Raw genomic sequence first — 13,014 nt, 5'->3', positions numbered from 1 at the left:
GTGACATCGACCTTGAACGCAAGCTACAGCGGCTCCGCCAGTGCCGCACAATATGAGGCGACGGTAGTAGGCATTAAATGACTGTCCTGAAAGAGCCAAGACAGATAGGACAAGACAACCCAATCAGAAACAGAAAACTTTCGAAGAGAGAAAATGGCAGAAAGAACGCCCGGAAACATCAACTGTCGCCGAAACGAAGCTCTCGGGTCGGATACCTTCAACAAAGCCACCTGATCACCAAACAAATGGTGATAAACCCACGACAAAAAGACCAGAAGTGAAGAGTGGAGGAGAAGACCGAGCCAGCTGTGTACTGGATTGGACCGAACTGCTGAAAGAGGCGGAGCTGTGGAAAACGCTCCAGGTGCAGACACTGAGCAAGCAGTGCCTGAAACCAAGCCTGGGGTGGCCACCAAGTGGTCACTAGGACGACTTTCTCGCTGGAAGACTCCAACTTAACCAGAACCCGAAGCAACAGCCGAACTGGGGAAAAGGTACAGGTAACCCCACCTCGACCAGTCCTGCCGAAAGGCGTCCACCACGAAGAATCCACAATCAGGGAAAGGGCACCACAAACAGGAGACACCACGACCACGCCGACACAAAGAGGTCCACCCCCGGAAACCAGTACGTCTGGCAGAGCCAACAGGAGGAGTTGGCATCTACCATCCATTCCATGGCAGGAAAATGAACCGAGACAGGCCATCCGCCAGGATGTTGGACACACACTGGATATGATGTGGGGGCCACTCAGGGAGGGGGGGGGGAAGAGACACCCCAGATGTGGGGCCACTCAAGGTGGGGGGAAACACCCCAGATGTGTGGCCACTCAAGGTGGGGGGGGGGGGGAATACCAGAAAAAATAGCATTAAGAAATTTACAAGAAAGAAGAGAAACACTTAAAGATAAATAACAAATGATATGAACAGTACAGAAATTGCTGCAAGAAAATTAATTTATTGTAAAAATTTATGAATTCCAGAAAAATTAGTAATATTTAACTATTCTTCAAGAACAAAGTATATTCTGTAGTGTCCATCTATACTGTCCCTATCTGATTCAGAGGTTCTGCCCACTGCCTTTAACAGGCATCACAATACACAGTAGCTACCTAGTTATGTAGACAAACTTGAGAGAATGACATACTTCTTTAGGCCTCACCTGGCATGGCTCCAGGCTGGGAAGCTTCTCTCCCGATAACAAAGCCTCGGCAATGGCCGTGTAGAAAGATCTGGCCACCCCGGAGCCCTCTCCGGGCTCGTCACGGAATGTTACTTTAACGCGATTGACTGCTAGAGGCGGAGACGACTGCGTGCCTCGTCTGTGGTAATTGTTGTACTGGGTATTGAGTTCCTTAAATGTCTGAGTAATTAACTGCCCTCTCTCACGATCAATCTGCAGGTAAGCATAGGATAACAAATGATAAATTGATGTTATTACTAGAATTAAATATTCCATGGCTACATACAATGCCCATTAAAAGTTATAATATATTAATGTGTTTAATTATGCTACATCAAAACCAAACATTCACCTTAGTGAGATTCAGGTCACGTTGTTGACAATTTCTAAGCTTTTCCATTTCTCTTCTAAATTTGGCCTCTTTAACAGGGAATCCACCAAGCTGAGCAATTATAGACCCTGGTTCAGCTCCAACATCATCTATGAACACTCTTCCAAACAACTCTAACGTCAATCTCCAGCGACCTAGGAGCAAGTCTTGAGATACTCCACTTCTTAACAATGCCGGTCTGTGGATCAAGATTAAAAAATAATCAAAATACATTGGTTCAACATTTAGCTTTCAGTACTGGAAAGTGTATCATCGAGACATTATGAGATGCATAATAACAATCACACATCAAATGGAACAATACCCAAAAAGGTATATTGTCAAACATACATACAGTAGCAAAGCCATTATGAACTTGGACGAGTGTGTTGGGTGGCTGGACATCAAACTGTCGAACTTCCCTCCATTCTTTCTCTCGCCCTCCATACCTCTAACCTTTTTTTTCTCACCCTTCAGCATCATTCTACATTTCCCTTTACCATGCCCCCCCCCCCCTTCCCTCATTCATTTTATTTTCCTCTTACCCCTCATTCATCCTTATTCTCTCACTTTCTCAGACAATCCTTAATTGATATTCTCATCCCTGTCTCTCTCACTCCCACTACCTCCCTTCCTCTCACTCCCACTTCCTCTCTCCTTTACTCCCACTCTCTCATTCTCTCCTCACCCCCCTTCAGAGGAACCATATTACATATAGTTCCCTGATTGTGTCACTAATTTATTTGCTCCATCTCCTGTCCTGTTCATGTCAGTTTGCAAGCTTTCTGGCACTTTGAATTTTTTAACTCAAACCTACGGCCTATTGTTCTCGGGATTACAGGTTTAAAACATCCTTTCTATGCCAGTTTATCACACTTTTGTATGTACAGTATAGTGAAATGACCGCTTTTTCTTCTATTAGCTTCGACATGTATAAATGCAACCAGCCTCTTTAGCATCATATCTTTACACCTATAATAATACTGTATATTGATAGCATTATAATATATGGATAGGTTATCTTGAGATGATTTCGGAGCTTAGTGTCCCCGCGGCCCGGTCCTCGACCAGGCCTCCAACCCCAGGAAGCAGCCCGTGACAGCTGACTAACTCCCAGGTACCAATTTACTGCTAGGTAACAGGGGCATCAGGGTGAAAGAAACTCTGCCCATCGTTTCTTGCCGGCGTCCGGGATCGAACCCCGGACCATAGGATCACGCATCCAGTGTTCTATCCACTCAGCCATCGGCTCCTTGGTGGCCGAGACACTCCAAGATACACAACTGCTGCATATTATTATTATTATTATTATTATTATTATTGAAAGTAGGAGCAATTTGCATGAAAGGTTTGTCGCCTGATGACTGCACCATTATAGATGTTGGGAGATGCGTTTATGTTGAGGATGATAAGAGTTTCTTGTTGCTTGTTGCATTGGGCTGTAGATAGAGGAGTGGCGACTAAAACAGAGGTGTATGTTAGAGGGAGACTTGCCGCACCGTAGGGCAGTATGTATTGTGTTTACGACGTCAGCTGATCCATGGTGTTGTGACGAAGCTTTCGTTTCCTGTGTTAAACTGTTGATGGTACCAGGTATAAATGTGGCCCTATTTGTTGGTCGACTGGAGAGATTTAGCCAGTGCTTTGACTATTTGGTATTTTGCCTATAACAAGTGGTCACCTCGTCCCAATATATGCTCAATGGTAAAGGGTATTTTAAGTGTGATAAATACTTGTTTGAAATTTACTCTGGCACTATGATGTCGAAAGCAGTGTTCGATTGTTTCAGTCACCTGACAGTGGATGCAGAGTTTGTTGATGTCTGTTCTGTACTCAACAGATGTGTGCTGCCAGTTTGGTGTGTTCCAGCCTTAATATGATCATCATTACATCAATTTCTCTGCTTTTATATCCGACATGTTTCTAAGTTTCCCATTTCTTTTTTTTTAATGGACCCATAGTATAAGGGTGAGCATGACTTTTTCCATTTCGTTACAAAATCTTGGGCGAGGGTATTTTTGAAGGCTCCTTTACGTGTAACACGAGGAATTGGATGACGGATAATATGAGGTGTGTTGTGCATCGCTTTGACTAGTGTATCTACAAGTTCAATATGGAGAATACCACAATGCACTTGGAACCATTGGATAGAGGTGTCATAACTGTTCAATCGAAGTGCATGAAGTTGAAGGCCTAATTTGGGCATCTTGTATGTTGTGTTAAAATTTTTTACCATCTCTTCATCCATGAATTTAAGGGATTCTGAAATTGGTAAACATAATATATGCTCCACTATATTATGCCCTTGATGTGGGCCTCTCAAGAGTTATTTATCCAGAATCTACCCTACATCTTCCTTGTCCAATTTCTCTAAAATCTTTTCACATAATCTGTAGGGTGATTGTTCAGCAGAACATTATTGGGCATATTTCTCAGTGCAATTCCATTTGTTATGCATTGCTTTAAGTTATTTTGGTCTGTCATTTTCAAGGGCATAATTGTTTTAATTCATTAATTAGAAGCTTAGCATCATCCACAAAAATGTTCATATAACTATTCCTTCAGGTAAATAATTCTAGACCAGGGATTCTCAATGGAGTCAATATGAGTTCCACACTTCCAATTCTCAACTGTACCAACATCACAAGCAAAGGCACTCCACGTACAAGAGAGAATATTTATAATGAATTTTATGACAATAGGTTGCATAATAATTTTCATATAGGATAACATACTGTGAATTACTTCAGTTACTTTGTCTGCCTACGTCTTAAACTTTGGTCTGAAAAAATAAAATTATCTTGAAAGACAAATTATACCAATAGAGAATACTACAATGTTCCTCACTTCATGTGGTCATGTGTAGTATCTATGGTAACATTAGCCGACACATCGTGGGGTGCATGTAGACCCACTTCGGAACTCCGACTACCTCGACCATCCAAGGGAACAACAAGAAGGTCGGCTCCACCACGTCCACCAAGAGGACCCGTGGGTGTGCATGGCGTTGTGGACGCTGAAGCAGCTATACTCGATGGCAAGGACGCTGCTGTGCCAACCTGCAATGTTAGCACACCTTTAGATCAAACAATGTATATTCTGAAATAGATCCATGTAATATATATTTCTATCTGAATGAAAATTATAATGGCAGTCAGATTAAAGGAAAACCCAAAATAACATCCAACAGTAATAGCGACTAGAAAACTGTAATGCCTACTCAGTGGCTCTCCAGAGCTTATGCATGGCTACCACTTCCCAATTGTGTATGAAACTTGCTGTTTGAGCAAAGTGATTTTGAACACATTTGACTTGCACTGCAATTTGGTGGTGGGAGGGAAACACAGCAGGTAGTTTTTTGTTTGCAATAATTTTGACTTTTGTTTAGTATTTATTTGTACAAGCCTTATTTTTTAGTGTGTTTTGAGGTTTTGTAGCTCTCTTTTGGCCTATTACTAGGGATTTCCCTGTGTGTGTGTGTGTGTGTGTGTCTCTTTTTACACCTTGAGCATTCCCACCTTAGAAGGGATAGGACTCTGGTGCCTGCTCCTGGAGGAACATGGGAAAGGTCACTTGAAGTGATGGTCTTAGCCCCGGGGTGCCTGTACACAAGCTCTGTGGAGCTACTGACGAGTCCCCAGAAATAGGCATTTAATTTCACTCAACTTTCCATTTTTGGCATCGTGTAGAGGAACAATTAGTATACATATAGATACCAACAATAGTTTTGAATAATAATAAACATACCACAAATTGTTTATGAACATTTAGTGCAGCACGATTTGTGGGTCAATGTATGTATTTTTCGCATCAAACCTAACTTGTAATTTAACCAAATTTTAAAGTTTTTACTTTAAAATAATACTTTACGTTATTTTTTTAAGTTTTTATCATATGCCATATGAACCACATGTGCACATCTACAACACACCATATATTTATTACATTTTCCTGTACTTTCCAAATTACCAATCTAACCATTATTCGACCTGTGTTTTCATTTCTTTACACAACCATATAAATAAGAGCAATGCCTGAATGTGTAAATCTTTTACATATTCAACAGCGCCATGCATAGGCCATAATGCATATCCAATATTTTATTTTCCATCTATACCCAAGGATGGTAATTTTTAAGTGCAAAATGCTTAAAAATCTGCTCGTATATTGAGTGAAACTAAGAGGACCGAGTTACCACAGACAAGAAGATACGCGCTACCCCCCCCTCCCCTCGACACAGTTCATATCTCATTGACTTCATACAATGCCAGTACATCCAAAATCATACATAACTTACTAAGTTAAAACAATGACAAAATGATGAAAACATTAACAGTCCTCTTTATATTAAATGCAATCAATATCATTTTTATTGCAGACTTCATGCAATCAATATACATTTTAAAGATGACAAGCAATACAAAAACAACCTCCCCTCACCTCAGGCTTAAATGCATTTGAGACAGTTGATGAACCAACTCTGACAATAACACTTTTAACGCTGGATCTTGCAGGGGTTGACTCGGCTGGGTAAGAAGCACCACTACTGCTGTGATCAATTGCATCAGCCAAACTGCTCCCGCTTCGTCTCGGTGAGACAATGATTGGTGCTCTTTCCTGAGAGGTTTCTCCACTGTCCTCACTGACATCTTCATCCTGCTCAGCACAAACCACAATATTCTCACTAAAACATCTGTTCACTGCATTTCCCAAGGAATTTATAATATACAAATACTAGCCAATAGTTTTATAATATAATATTTAAATTAATAATCTTTCAAAGTCAAATATTCACTTATCTGTGGCAACATAATAGTATTTAATACAGTACCTTTAAATCTCTTAACTGTCCTGTCGTGTATAAAGATAGATCGGTGGGCTGGTGGTCCATTGTGCGTGAAGATCCCAACATGTGTGCATATGACTGCTGGGGAGTAGGTGGGTAGGGACCAACCATGTGCAGGTTTTCTAACACACCAAGCCGGGAAAGAGGAGCATCTAAAGGTGTTCTTGTACCATGTCCTGGAAAAAACAAAAAAATACAGCAATGATAAACTGCTAAAGGGTAGATACTTACAGATTCCTCCTCAAAAATACCAGCCATAAATCTTTCCTACACTTTCAACTTCAGTGATCAGAGACTGCAATAGCACATTAAATTCATATCAGTTTAAATGCCGGCTTCATTATCCCATATGTAATTACCTATGTTTAGTTACAGGATAAGACCTTCGCTTGCGGTGACCTGTCTTTTCAGTACCAGTACTCTGACGCTTTTGAAACTACTGATGGTTTTCATATTCACCACCTGCACACTGAACTTATTCCAACCATCTAGCATCGTTTTAAAAAAAAAAAAAAAAATCTAATTGTACCTGGATGAGGTTCTGGGAATTCTACTCCCCAAGCCCAACCCGGGGCCTGGCTTGACTTGTGAAAGCTTGGTCCAAAAGGTGGATGCTTGGAGCAGCCCACAAGCCCACATATCCACCACAGCCTGGTTAGTCCGGCACTTCTTGAAACAAACTATCCAGTTTTCTCTTGAAGACGTCCACGTTTGTTCTGGCAATATTTTTCTTATGCTTGCTGAGAGGATGTTGAACAACCGTGGGGCCTTTGATGTTCATGCAGTGTTCTCAGATTGTGTCTATGGCAACCCTGTTCTTCACTGGCTCTATTCTGCATTTTGTTCCATATAGTTTACTCTAGTATGTAGTTATTTTACCGAGTAGATTTGGGACCTGGCCCTTCAGCATTTTTCATGAGCATACAATTCAATACCTCTCTTTTCTCCTTTCTAGGGAGTACATTTGGAGGTCAAGATAGAAAGTCAACAACCAAGGGCCCATTGAGAAGGGTCAATGACTCGTGAACAGAATCAGGCAAGGTTTCTCGGGAGCAACCTCCTGAACACACCCATAAGTAACTGACAGTGGAAGGGTAGTACTAATAAGCACCCAGGGAAGGAAACCCTGAGCACATGCAGCCTGAATCACAACAGAAGCCAAGCCCACACAACAAAGCCTGATAGGAAACCTGCATGTAAAGCCAATACCAAAAGAAAAGAAAATACAAGCAATTGGCACTCACAATATGAAATTGAAGAGCGAGTGGCACTTAGCTTAAAGCAGAAGGGATTGCCACAATCTGACGGACCCAGAGGCAGTAGTAACGATCACAAAACTGATCAGGGAATCGGTTTTTAGTATACATATAGCTCGGCCCCTGCCCCATCCGAGGGCAGGGGCCGGGTTGCCTGGTGGTAGTTTTAGGTAAACCAACTAAGTGGTGGTAGATAAAACTAGAAACAGGTTCGAGCTAGTTTAGAGTGAACCTACTGTTTCATTTGAACCATTTGTAACTTGTTTGCCAGTTTCAATGCTTCCTTTTTGTGAACCTTGCAGTTGTCTGTAAAGCTTCGTTGACTTTCTGCATGCTTCTCCCAGTGGGGTGGTGGATTGTCAGAATCTGTCTGTGTGCCTCTGTGAGGGAAGGAGCCAGATTCTGGCTCTGGTGCCCAGTAGGCCAAAACAGAACTCCTGTGACTGATGTGACCTGTTAGAATGGAACAACCTCAGCAAGCAAGCCCAACAGGGGGCTCCCTCATGATGGTGGAGATTTAATAAAATAGATGTGATTGAAAAGGTTAAGGCTGAAACTAAAGAACTTGAGGACACATTTGAGACATGCAAGTGATACTAAACAGGAAAATAGGAGACATGGAAATAAATGACAAAGACTTTGCAGCAAGGTATTACATAGGAAATATACCGAGGTAGAGAGTATATTTCAATTAGATACATCGAATGCTATCAGAGTGAAGTAGGTACAGAAATAATTAGACAGGAAAGAAGATGCAAAAACTTATCTTCTACAGCTTGCCAGAACCACCCTGTGACACATGACAAAGGCACAAAAAAAAGACTGATCAGAAACAACAGGGGACACTACTTCATAAAGTATGGTTCAGTAATGAAAGCAGCGAGCCTGAAAATTGTGGGAGCGGACAGTTTCGGGAAGAACATCCACTATCGGCGAAGGTCGCCATTAATATCATTAACCCAGTGAAGTACATTTTGGCAAACAAGTGGTATATGAGGGACAAAAGTAACGGAGCCACAATGTACCTCCTGAGAAATGACATGTCCAGGAAAGAATGAAGGAGTCAAAGCAAGCTTGAGAATTAAAATAAGAATATCTAAAGGGTGAGAACACAAAACAAATAGGACCAGAGAGCCAGGCAAAAAGTATACTACCAACATCAACAAATTCGCAACACCTCTGAGACTAGAGCACATTCCTCACAACCCCATGTTTAGTAAGAAATACCAATTGTGGACATAGACAACAAGCAGAAATAATCCGCCAAGATTTATTAATACTAATAGATGAATTTCAAATATGGATATAGCTACAAAAACGGATACATAATACACACAGAAATCACAATAGCGTGATATATCAAATGAACAAATCCACAAGGGCAATGATGAGGGTTCAAACCTACCTACGGAATGTTCCCAGACATGCCGTAGTCAACTGTATTAGAACAGTACAGTTGACTAAGGCGCATCTGGGAACATCTTGTGGCTAGGTTCAAACACTCATCATTGTGGATTGTTCACGGATATACACGTCCCAAACGGATAAGAAATAATCAGGCAAGAGAGAAGGGCAAGAGTAAACAGGAGTGGCTCTTCCGCTACAAATACAATGAGGTGTTGGGTATATACTAGTAACACTACTTACCGGCATTGTGTGTGTGCGCACGAGGGATTCCAAAGAGCTCTTCTCTGCGTGCATTTGGTTGTAGGAGGTGAGGTTTGTCAGCAAGCGGCAATGCCTCCTGCAAGCTACTGCTAAACACATCAGCACCTACTGACCCCAAGCACAGTGTTGACTGTGACCTCTGAAACAAATTACACGATATAAAAATATGTTTTCTTAAAAAATATTTAGAAACCTATCAGTGGAGTAGTGCAACCAGACAATATTAGCACCGATCCCATTCCAAGTAAAGTGTCCCTTAAAATTTGAAGCCGAGGCACAAAATTAACACCAAATATAAATAGTGAGTTTCAGCATCACTGTATTAAGTCACAAATATTCAAAGACAGTACCAACATGTCCCAAATATATAATACTTAACCAAAGACAAAAGTTATCATGAGACAACTAAGACTAATTATGACATAAGTCATTCACAAGAGAATATATCTTACCCTTTTACAAATGCATCCTGAAAACCCATACTCTTCTCCAAGACTGGAGTGTTCAAAATGTATAAACAAAAATAAAATTAACAGAATAAAATGTCTTTTCTGGGAAGACCTCAGTGGCTTCCTGTAACTAGCCACTCAAGATAGTGCCATGCCAATCATATCATGACAGGCCCTTATGAGCCTATAAAAGCCTACTGGGAACCAGAGCCCAAAACCTGGCCCCCCCCCCCCCCTCATAGAGGCCCAGACCTATGATCATCACCAAGGAACAACCTCCAGAAATGCAGTGAAGCAAAACAAAAACATCAAGGTAAATGAAAACAAATCGGGAACGATCCACCTAGTTAGGTCATTCACCCATTAGGAGCAGCTGCCTGTCACCAGCAGCATCGTCCAATAAATTCCTTCAGTCGAGTCAATCGAAACAAGCCGAAGCACCTGGAGATGGACGGTAGGGTCCAGATACTACAAACTACATACCTAATTAACTGAATGTAACTAACCCTTACTTATCTCTCCACATCCTACAGGTCAACCTGAGCTTTGCTGTTATTATGATCATTAATAACTAAAGGACCATTATCCTTTATATCCATCCAAGATGGTCCAAAACATCATAGTTTTTTCCATTCTCAGATGTTTGGTTTGGTCATCATTAATAGCTATCTGGATGAAGTTCTGGGAGTTCTTATACTGTACTCCCCAAGCCCGGCCTGGCACCAGTCTTGAACTAAATCAGTACTATAACTGCCTTGTCAAAATTTAATACAAAAATTATATATCTGTTTAAACTCTTCAGTTTAAAATGACTTACTATGTACAGTTGCAAAGCTTACAGTTTCCAAAAAGTCATGTAATGACTGTCAATAATTTTCTAATCTTAATTCTCTCCTATTAAAATGTTATATGTACCATATTGCCATGGTACAAGGCAATATGGGTGGAAGTGGGTTGTAAGAAGACAGCAAATGTATTAGTACTGTATACTATGTATATGCCAATTCTCATGGTGCACTGTTCACTTGTCCTGAGAAGCAGTGGGGGTGCACTGCTGTGATGACTAACAATAAATTTTCAAATAAAAAGCTACACACACACAAAAATATCATTTGACGAGAATCAATAGATATTATTCAACTATATTTTCACCTGGAAAAATGTGTGTTTTCTTCCACGGGAGTTTGACAAGTTAGAGTCTTCATCCGCAGATTCGCTGTCGCCGGCAGAGGGCGTAATAGACGGTAGGTCATCCATATCGTCTTCATTCTCATTTTCATCGCGTTCCCACGAAAACCCGGTGCACTCTGCCCCTCCGGAGTCTATGTGAGCATTACTGTCACTCTCGCAACACCGCAGATAGCTGATGAGTGCATCAAACACATATGCTGCAACACAACACAAACAAAATAGTTGTTATTGAGCCGAGGACAATTATGGGATACACAGTAATGTATTTATTTATCTGTTCAAAGGAAAAATGAAAAATATATAAATATATGCTGTGTATTACATAATTCTCCTTGGCTCAATAACATTTAGTTTGTGTTGTACTCACATAGTTGTGCTTGCAGGGAAAGAGCCAAAGCTTAAGCAAGCACACACACACGTGAGTACAACACAAACCAAATAGTTTGAGCTAAAGAGAGGTATGGGATACACAGAACCGAAAAGATAAATGAAAAAGTGTGTATATTCAATATCTACAATAGAAGCACTTTATGAATACAAAGTTATTATTTTATATATTGAAAACAAAGAATTGCAACCAGTAATATTGCAGGAACAAGTTGCAGCTTTTGAGCGGCAACTAAGTCCTGTGCTTACGTTCCTAATATTTTAGCCTCTCACATTAATTGGATTGCACATCAGAACAAAGTTTCCTTACAGCTACATTTTCCTGTGCTTTTCTAACAACCTTCATTTCCTTATAAAATAATTAATCTACAGAAAGATTTGAGAAAATTGTGTAAGAGCTTTATTTGTCCTGATTGCCCATCAATGGTCATTTAAAGTTGCACTGCAAATCAGATTTGCACTGAACAAAGAGAATACTTAAATATCTAATGAAAATCTTACTAACCTAACAAATTCACAAAGACCTGAAAGTTGTAGCATTAAACATTATGATAAATTTTGTGAGGAGACATTCACACATGGGACAATTAGAGCAAGGTGATGTTATAGTGGCCAGAATACGCCTGGAATATAGACGTATCTGGCAGCTTTCTCAAAACCCAAATGTCGAGTACACAATGTGTCAACTTTGTGAAAGAGAAAACATGTAATCCCTTGAGCATTATATTGTAGAATGTCCCATATTGACTGACTTTTGCTCTTGTGGGCTAAGGTATGCTGAACTCTGTAACTACTATATGAGTACTGGAACACTTGCTATATAGGACTTGTACCCAAGATTGACTATGTAATGCATCAGTTATACAATGTGATGTAATTATATAACCTGAGCTTGTAAAAGCATCTTAATCACCTTCAGTGGTTAAGTGCTTAATATCACTAGTTTCTATAGCAGCTATCTTACCTTGTCAAAGTAGGAGAGAAATGTGTGTGCGCTTGTGTGTATATTATATATATTTTATATTATATCATATTATATTTTATATATGTATGTACATATATACTGGATATGTGGAAGCTGGTCAGAATTGCATTTTACCTTTGTAAATGCCTATTAATGACAATGTAAAAGACATCTAAAACCCTATGTAGGGCAGACGTAAATCTGTGTATTTATGTATGTAGGTTAAATTAACATTTTAAATAACTACAATCATCTTCTGTGGTTGATTGTTCACAAATCACTGAACTATATGTTTAACAGATCTCTCGCCCTATCCATGGAGGACAGAAGAAATATATATATATACTGGTTAGCATTTTAAATATGTGGCCACATCTGTGGTAAAAAAAAAAAAAAAAAAAAATTGGCCAGGGAATCCTAGAAAATACTGCAAATGGTGAATGTTAGGCAAGTCGTATAGTATGCAGCCCCAGCATGGAACCCATACCTCACAAGGCACTAGAATAACATTCAGAAGGTTCAATAACTCTCTACAAGACAGGTACCAGAGATAAGAGAAATGAGCCATGAGGATGGGTTAAGGAAACTATAACTAACATTTTGAAAGAATACCAAGATCTGATATGATCCCAACATATAAAGAAATAAGACTGACCTTCAAGGGCAAGTATGTAAGAGTACTGAAAAGTCCAGAGATATAA

The 13,014-nt window shown here is 40.2% G+C and overlaps 2 protein-coding genes across 6 annotated transcripts in view; one reads left to right on the top strand and one right to left on the bottom strand.

The window, feature by feature from the left end:
• Sbat (LSMD1 domain-containing protein Sbat) overlaps nucleotides 1–13,014 on the top strand; it is a 543,594-nt gene that overhangs the window by 429,732 nt on the left and 100,848 nt on the right. The window lies entirely within an intron of this gene.
• hyd (E3 ubiquitin-protein ligase hyd) overlaps nucleotides 1–13,014 on the bottom strand; it is a 90,647-nt gene that overhangs the window by 24,413 nt on the left and 53,220 nt on the right. For 4 of the 5 annotated variants that reach the window (XR_006773909.2, XR_006773910.2, XM_045756541.2 and 1 more), the window contains exons 23-29: nucleotides 10,924–11,159; nucleotides 9,302–9,461; nucleotides 6,384–6,574; nucleotides 5,993–6,208; nucleotides 4,400–4,611; nucleotides 1,535–1,751; nucleotides 1,147–1,395 (exon numbers count right to left, since the gene is read on the bottom strand). Coding sequence is in view for 3 of the 5 variants with exons in the window: in XM_045756541.2 (XP_045612497.1) it covers nucleotides 1,147–1,395; nucleotides 1,535–1,751; nucleotides 4,400–4,611; nucleotides 5,993–6,208; nucleotides 6,384–6,574; nucleotides 9,302–9,461; nucleotides 10,924–11,159 (1,481 nt within the window). In the remaining 2 variants the exon portion in view is untranslated. The remainder of the gene's footprint in view (nucleotides 1–1,146; nucleotides 1,396–1,534; nucleotides 1,752–4,399; nucleotides 4,612–5,992; nucleotides 6,209–6,383; nucleotides 6,575–9,301; nucleotides 9,462–10,923; nucleotides 11,160–13,014) is intronic. The other variant, XM_045756543.2, reaches the window with a different exon arrangement.

This window comes from Procambarus clarkii, chromosome 53, assembly GCF_040958095.1.
Source record: "Procambarus clarkii isolate CNS0578487 chromosome 53, FALCON_Pclarkii_2.0, whole genome shotgun sequence".
In the NCBI taxonomy this organism is placed as follows: domain Eukaryota; kingdom Metazoa; phylum Arthropoda; class Malacostraca; order Decapoda; family Cambaridae; genus Procambarus; species Procambarus clarkii.
Note: the sequence above shows the minus strand (reverse complement) of the source record. Positions and strands in the feature narration are given on the sequence as shown.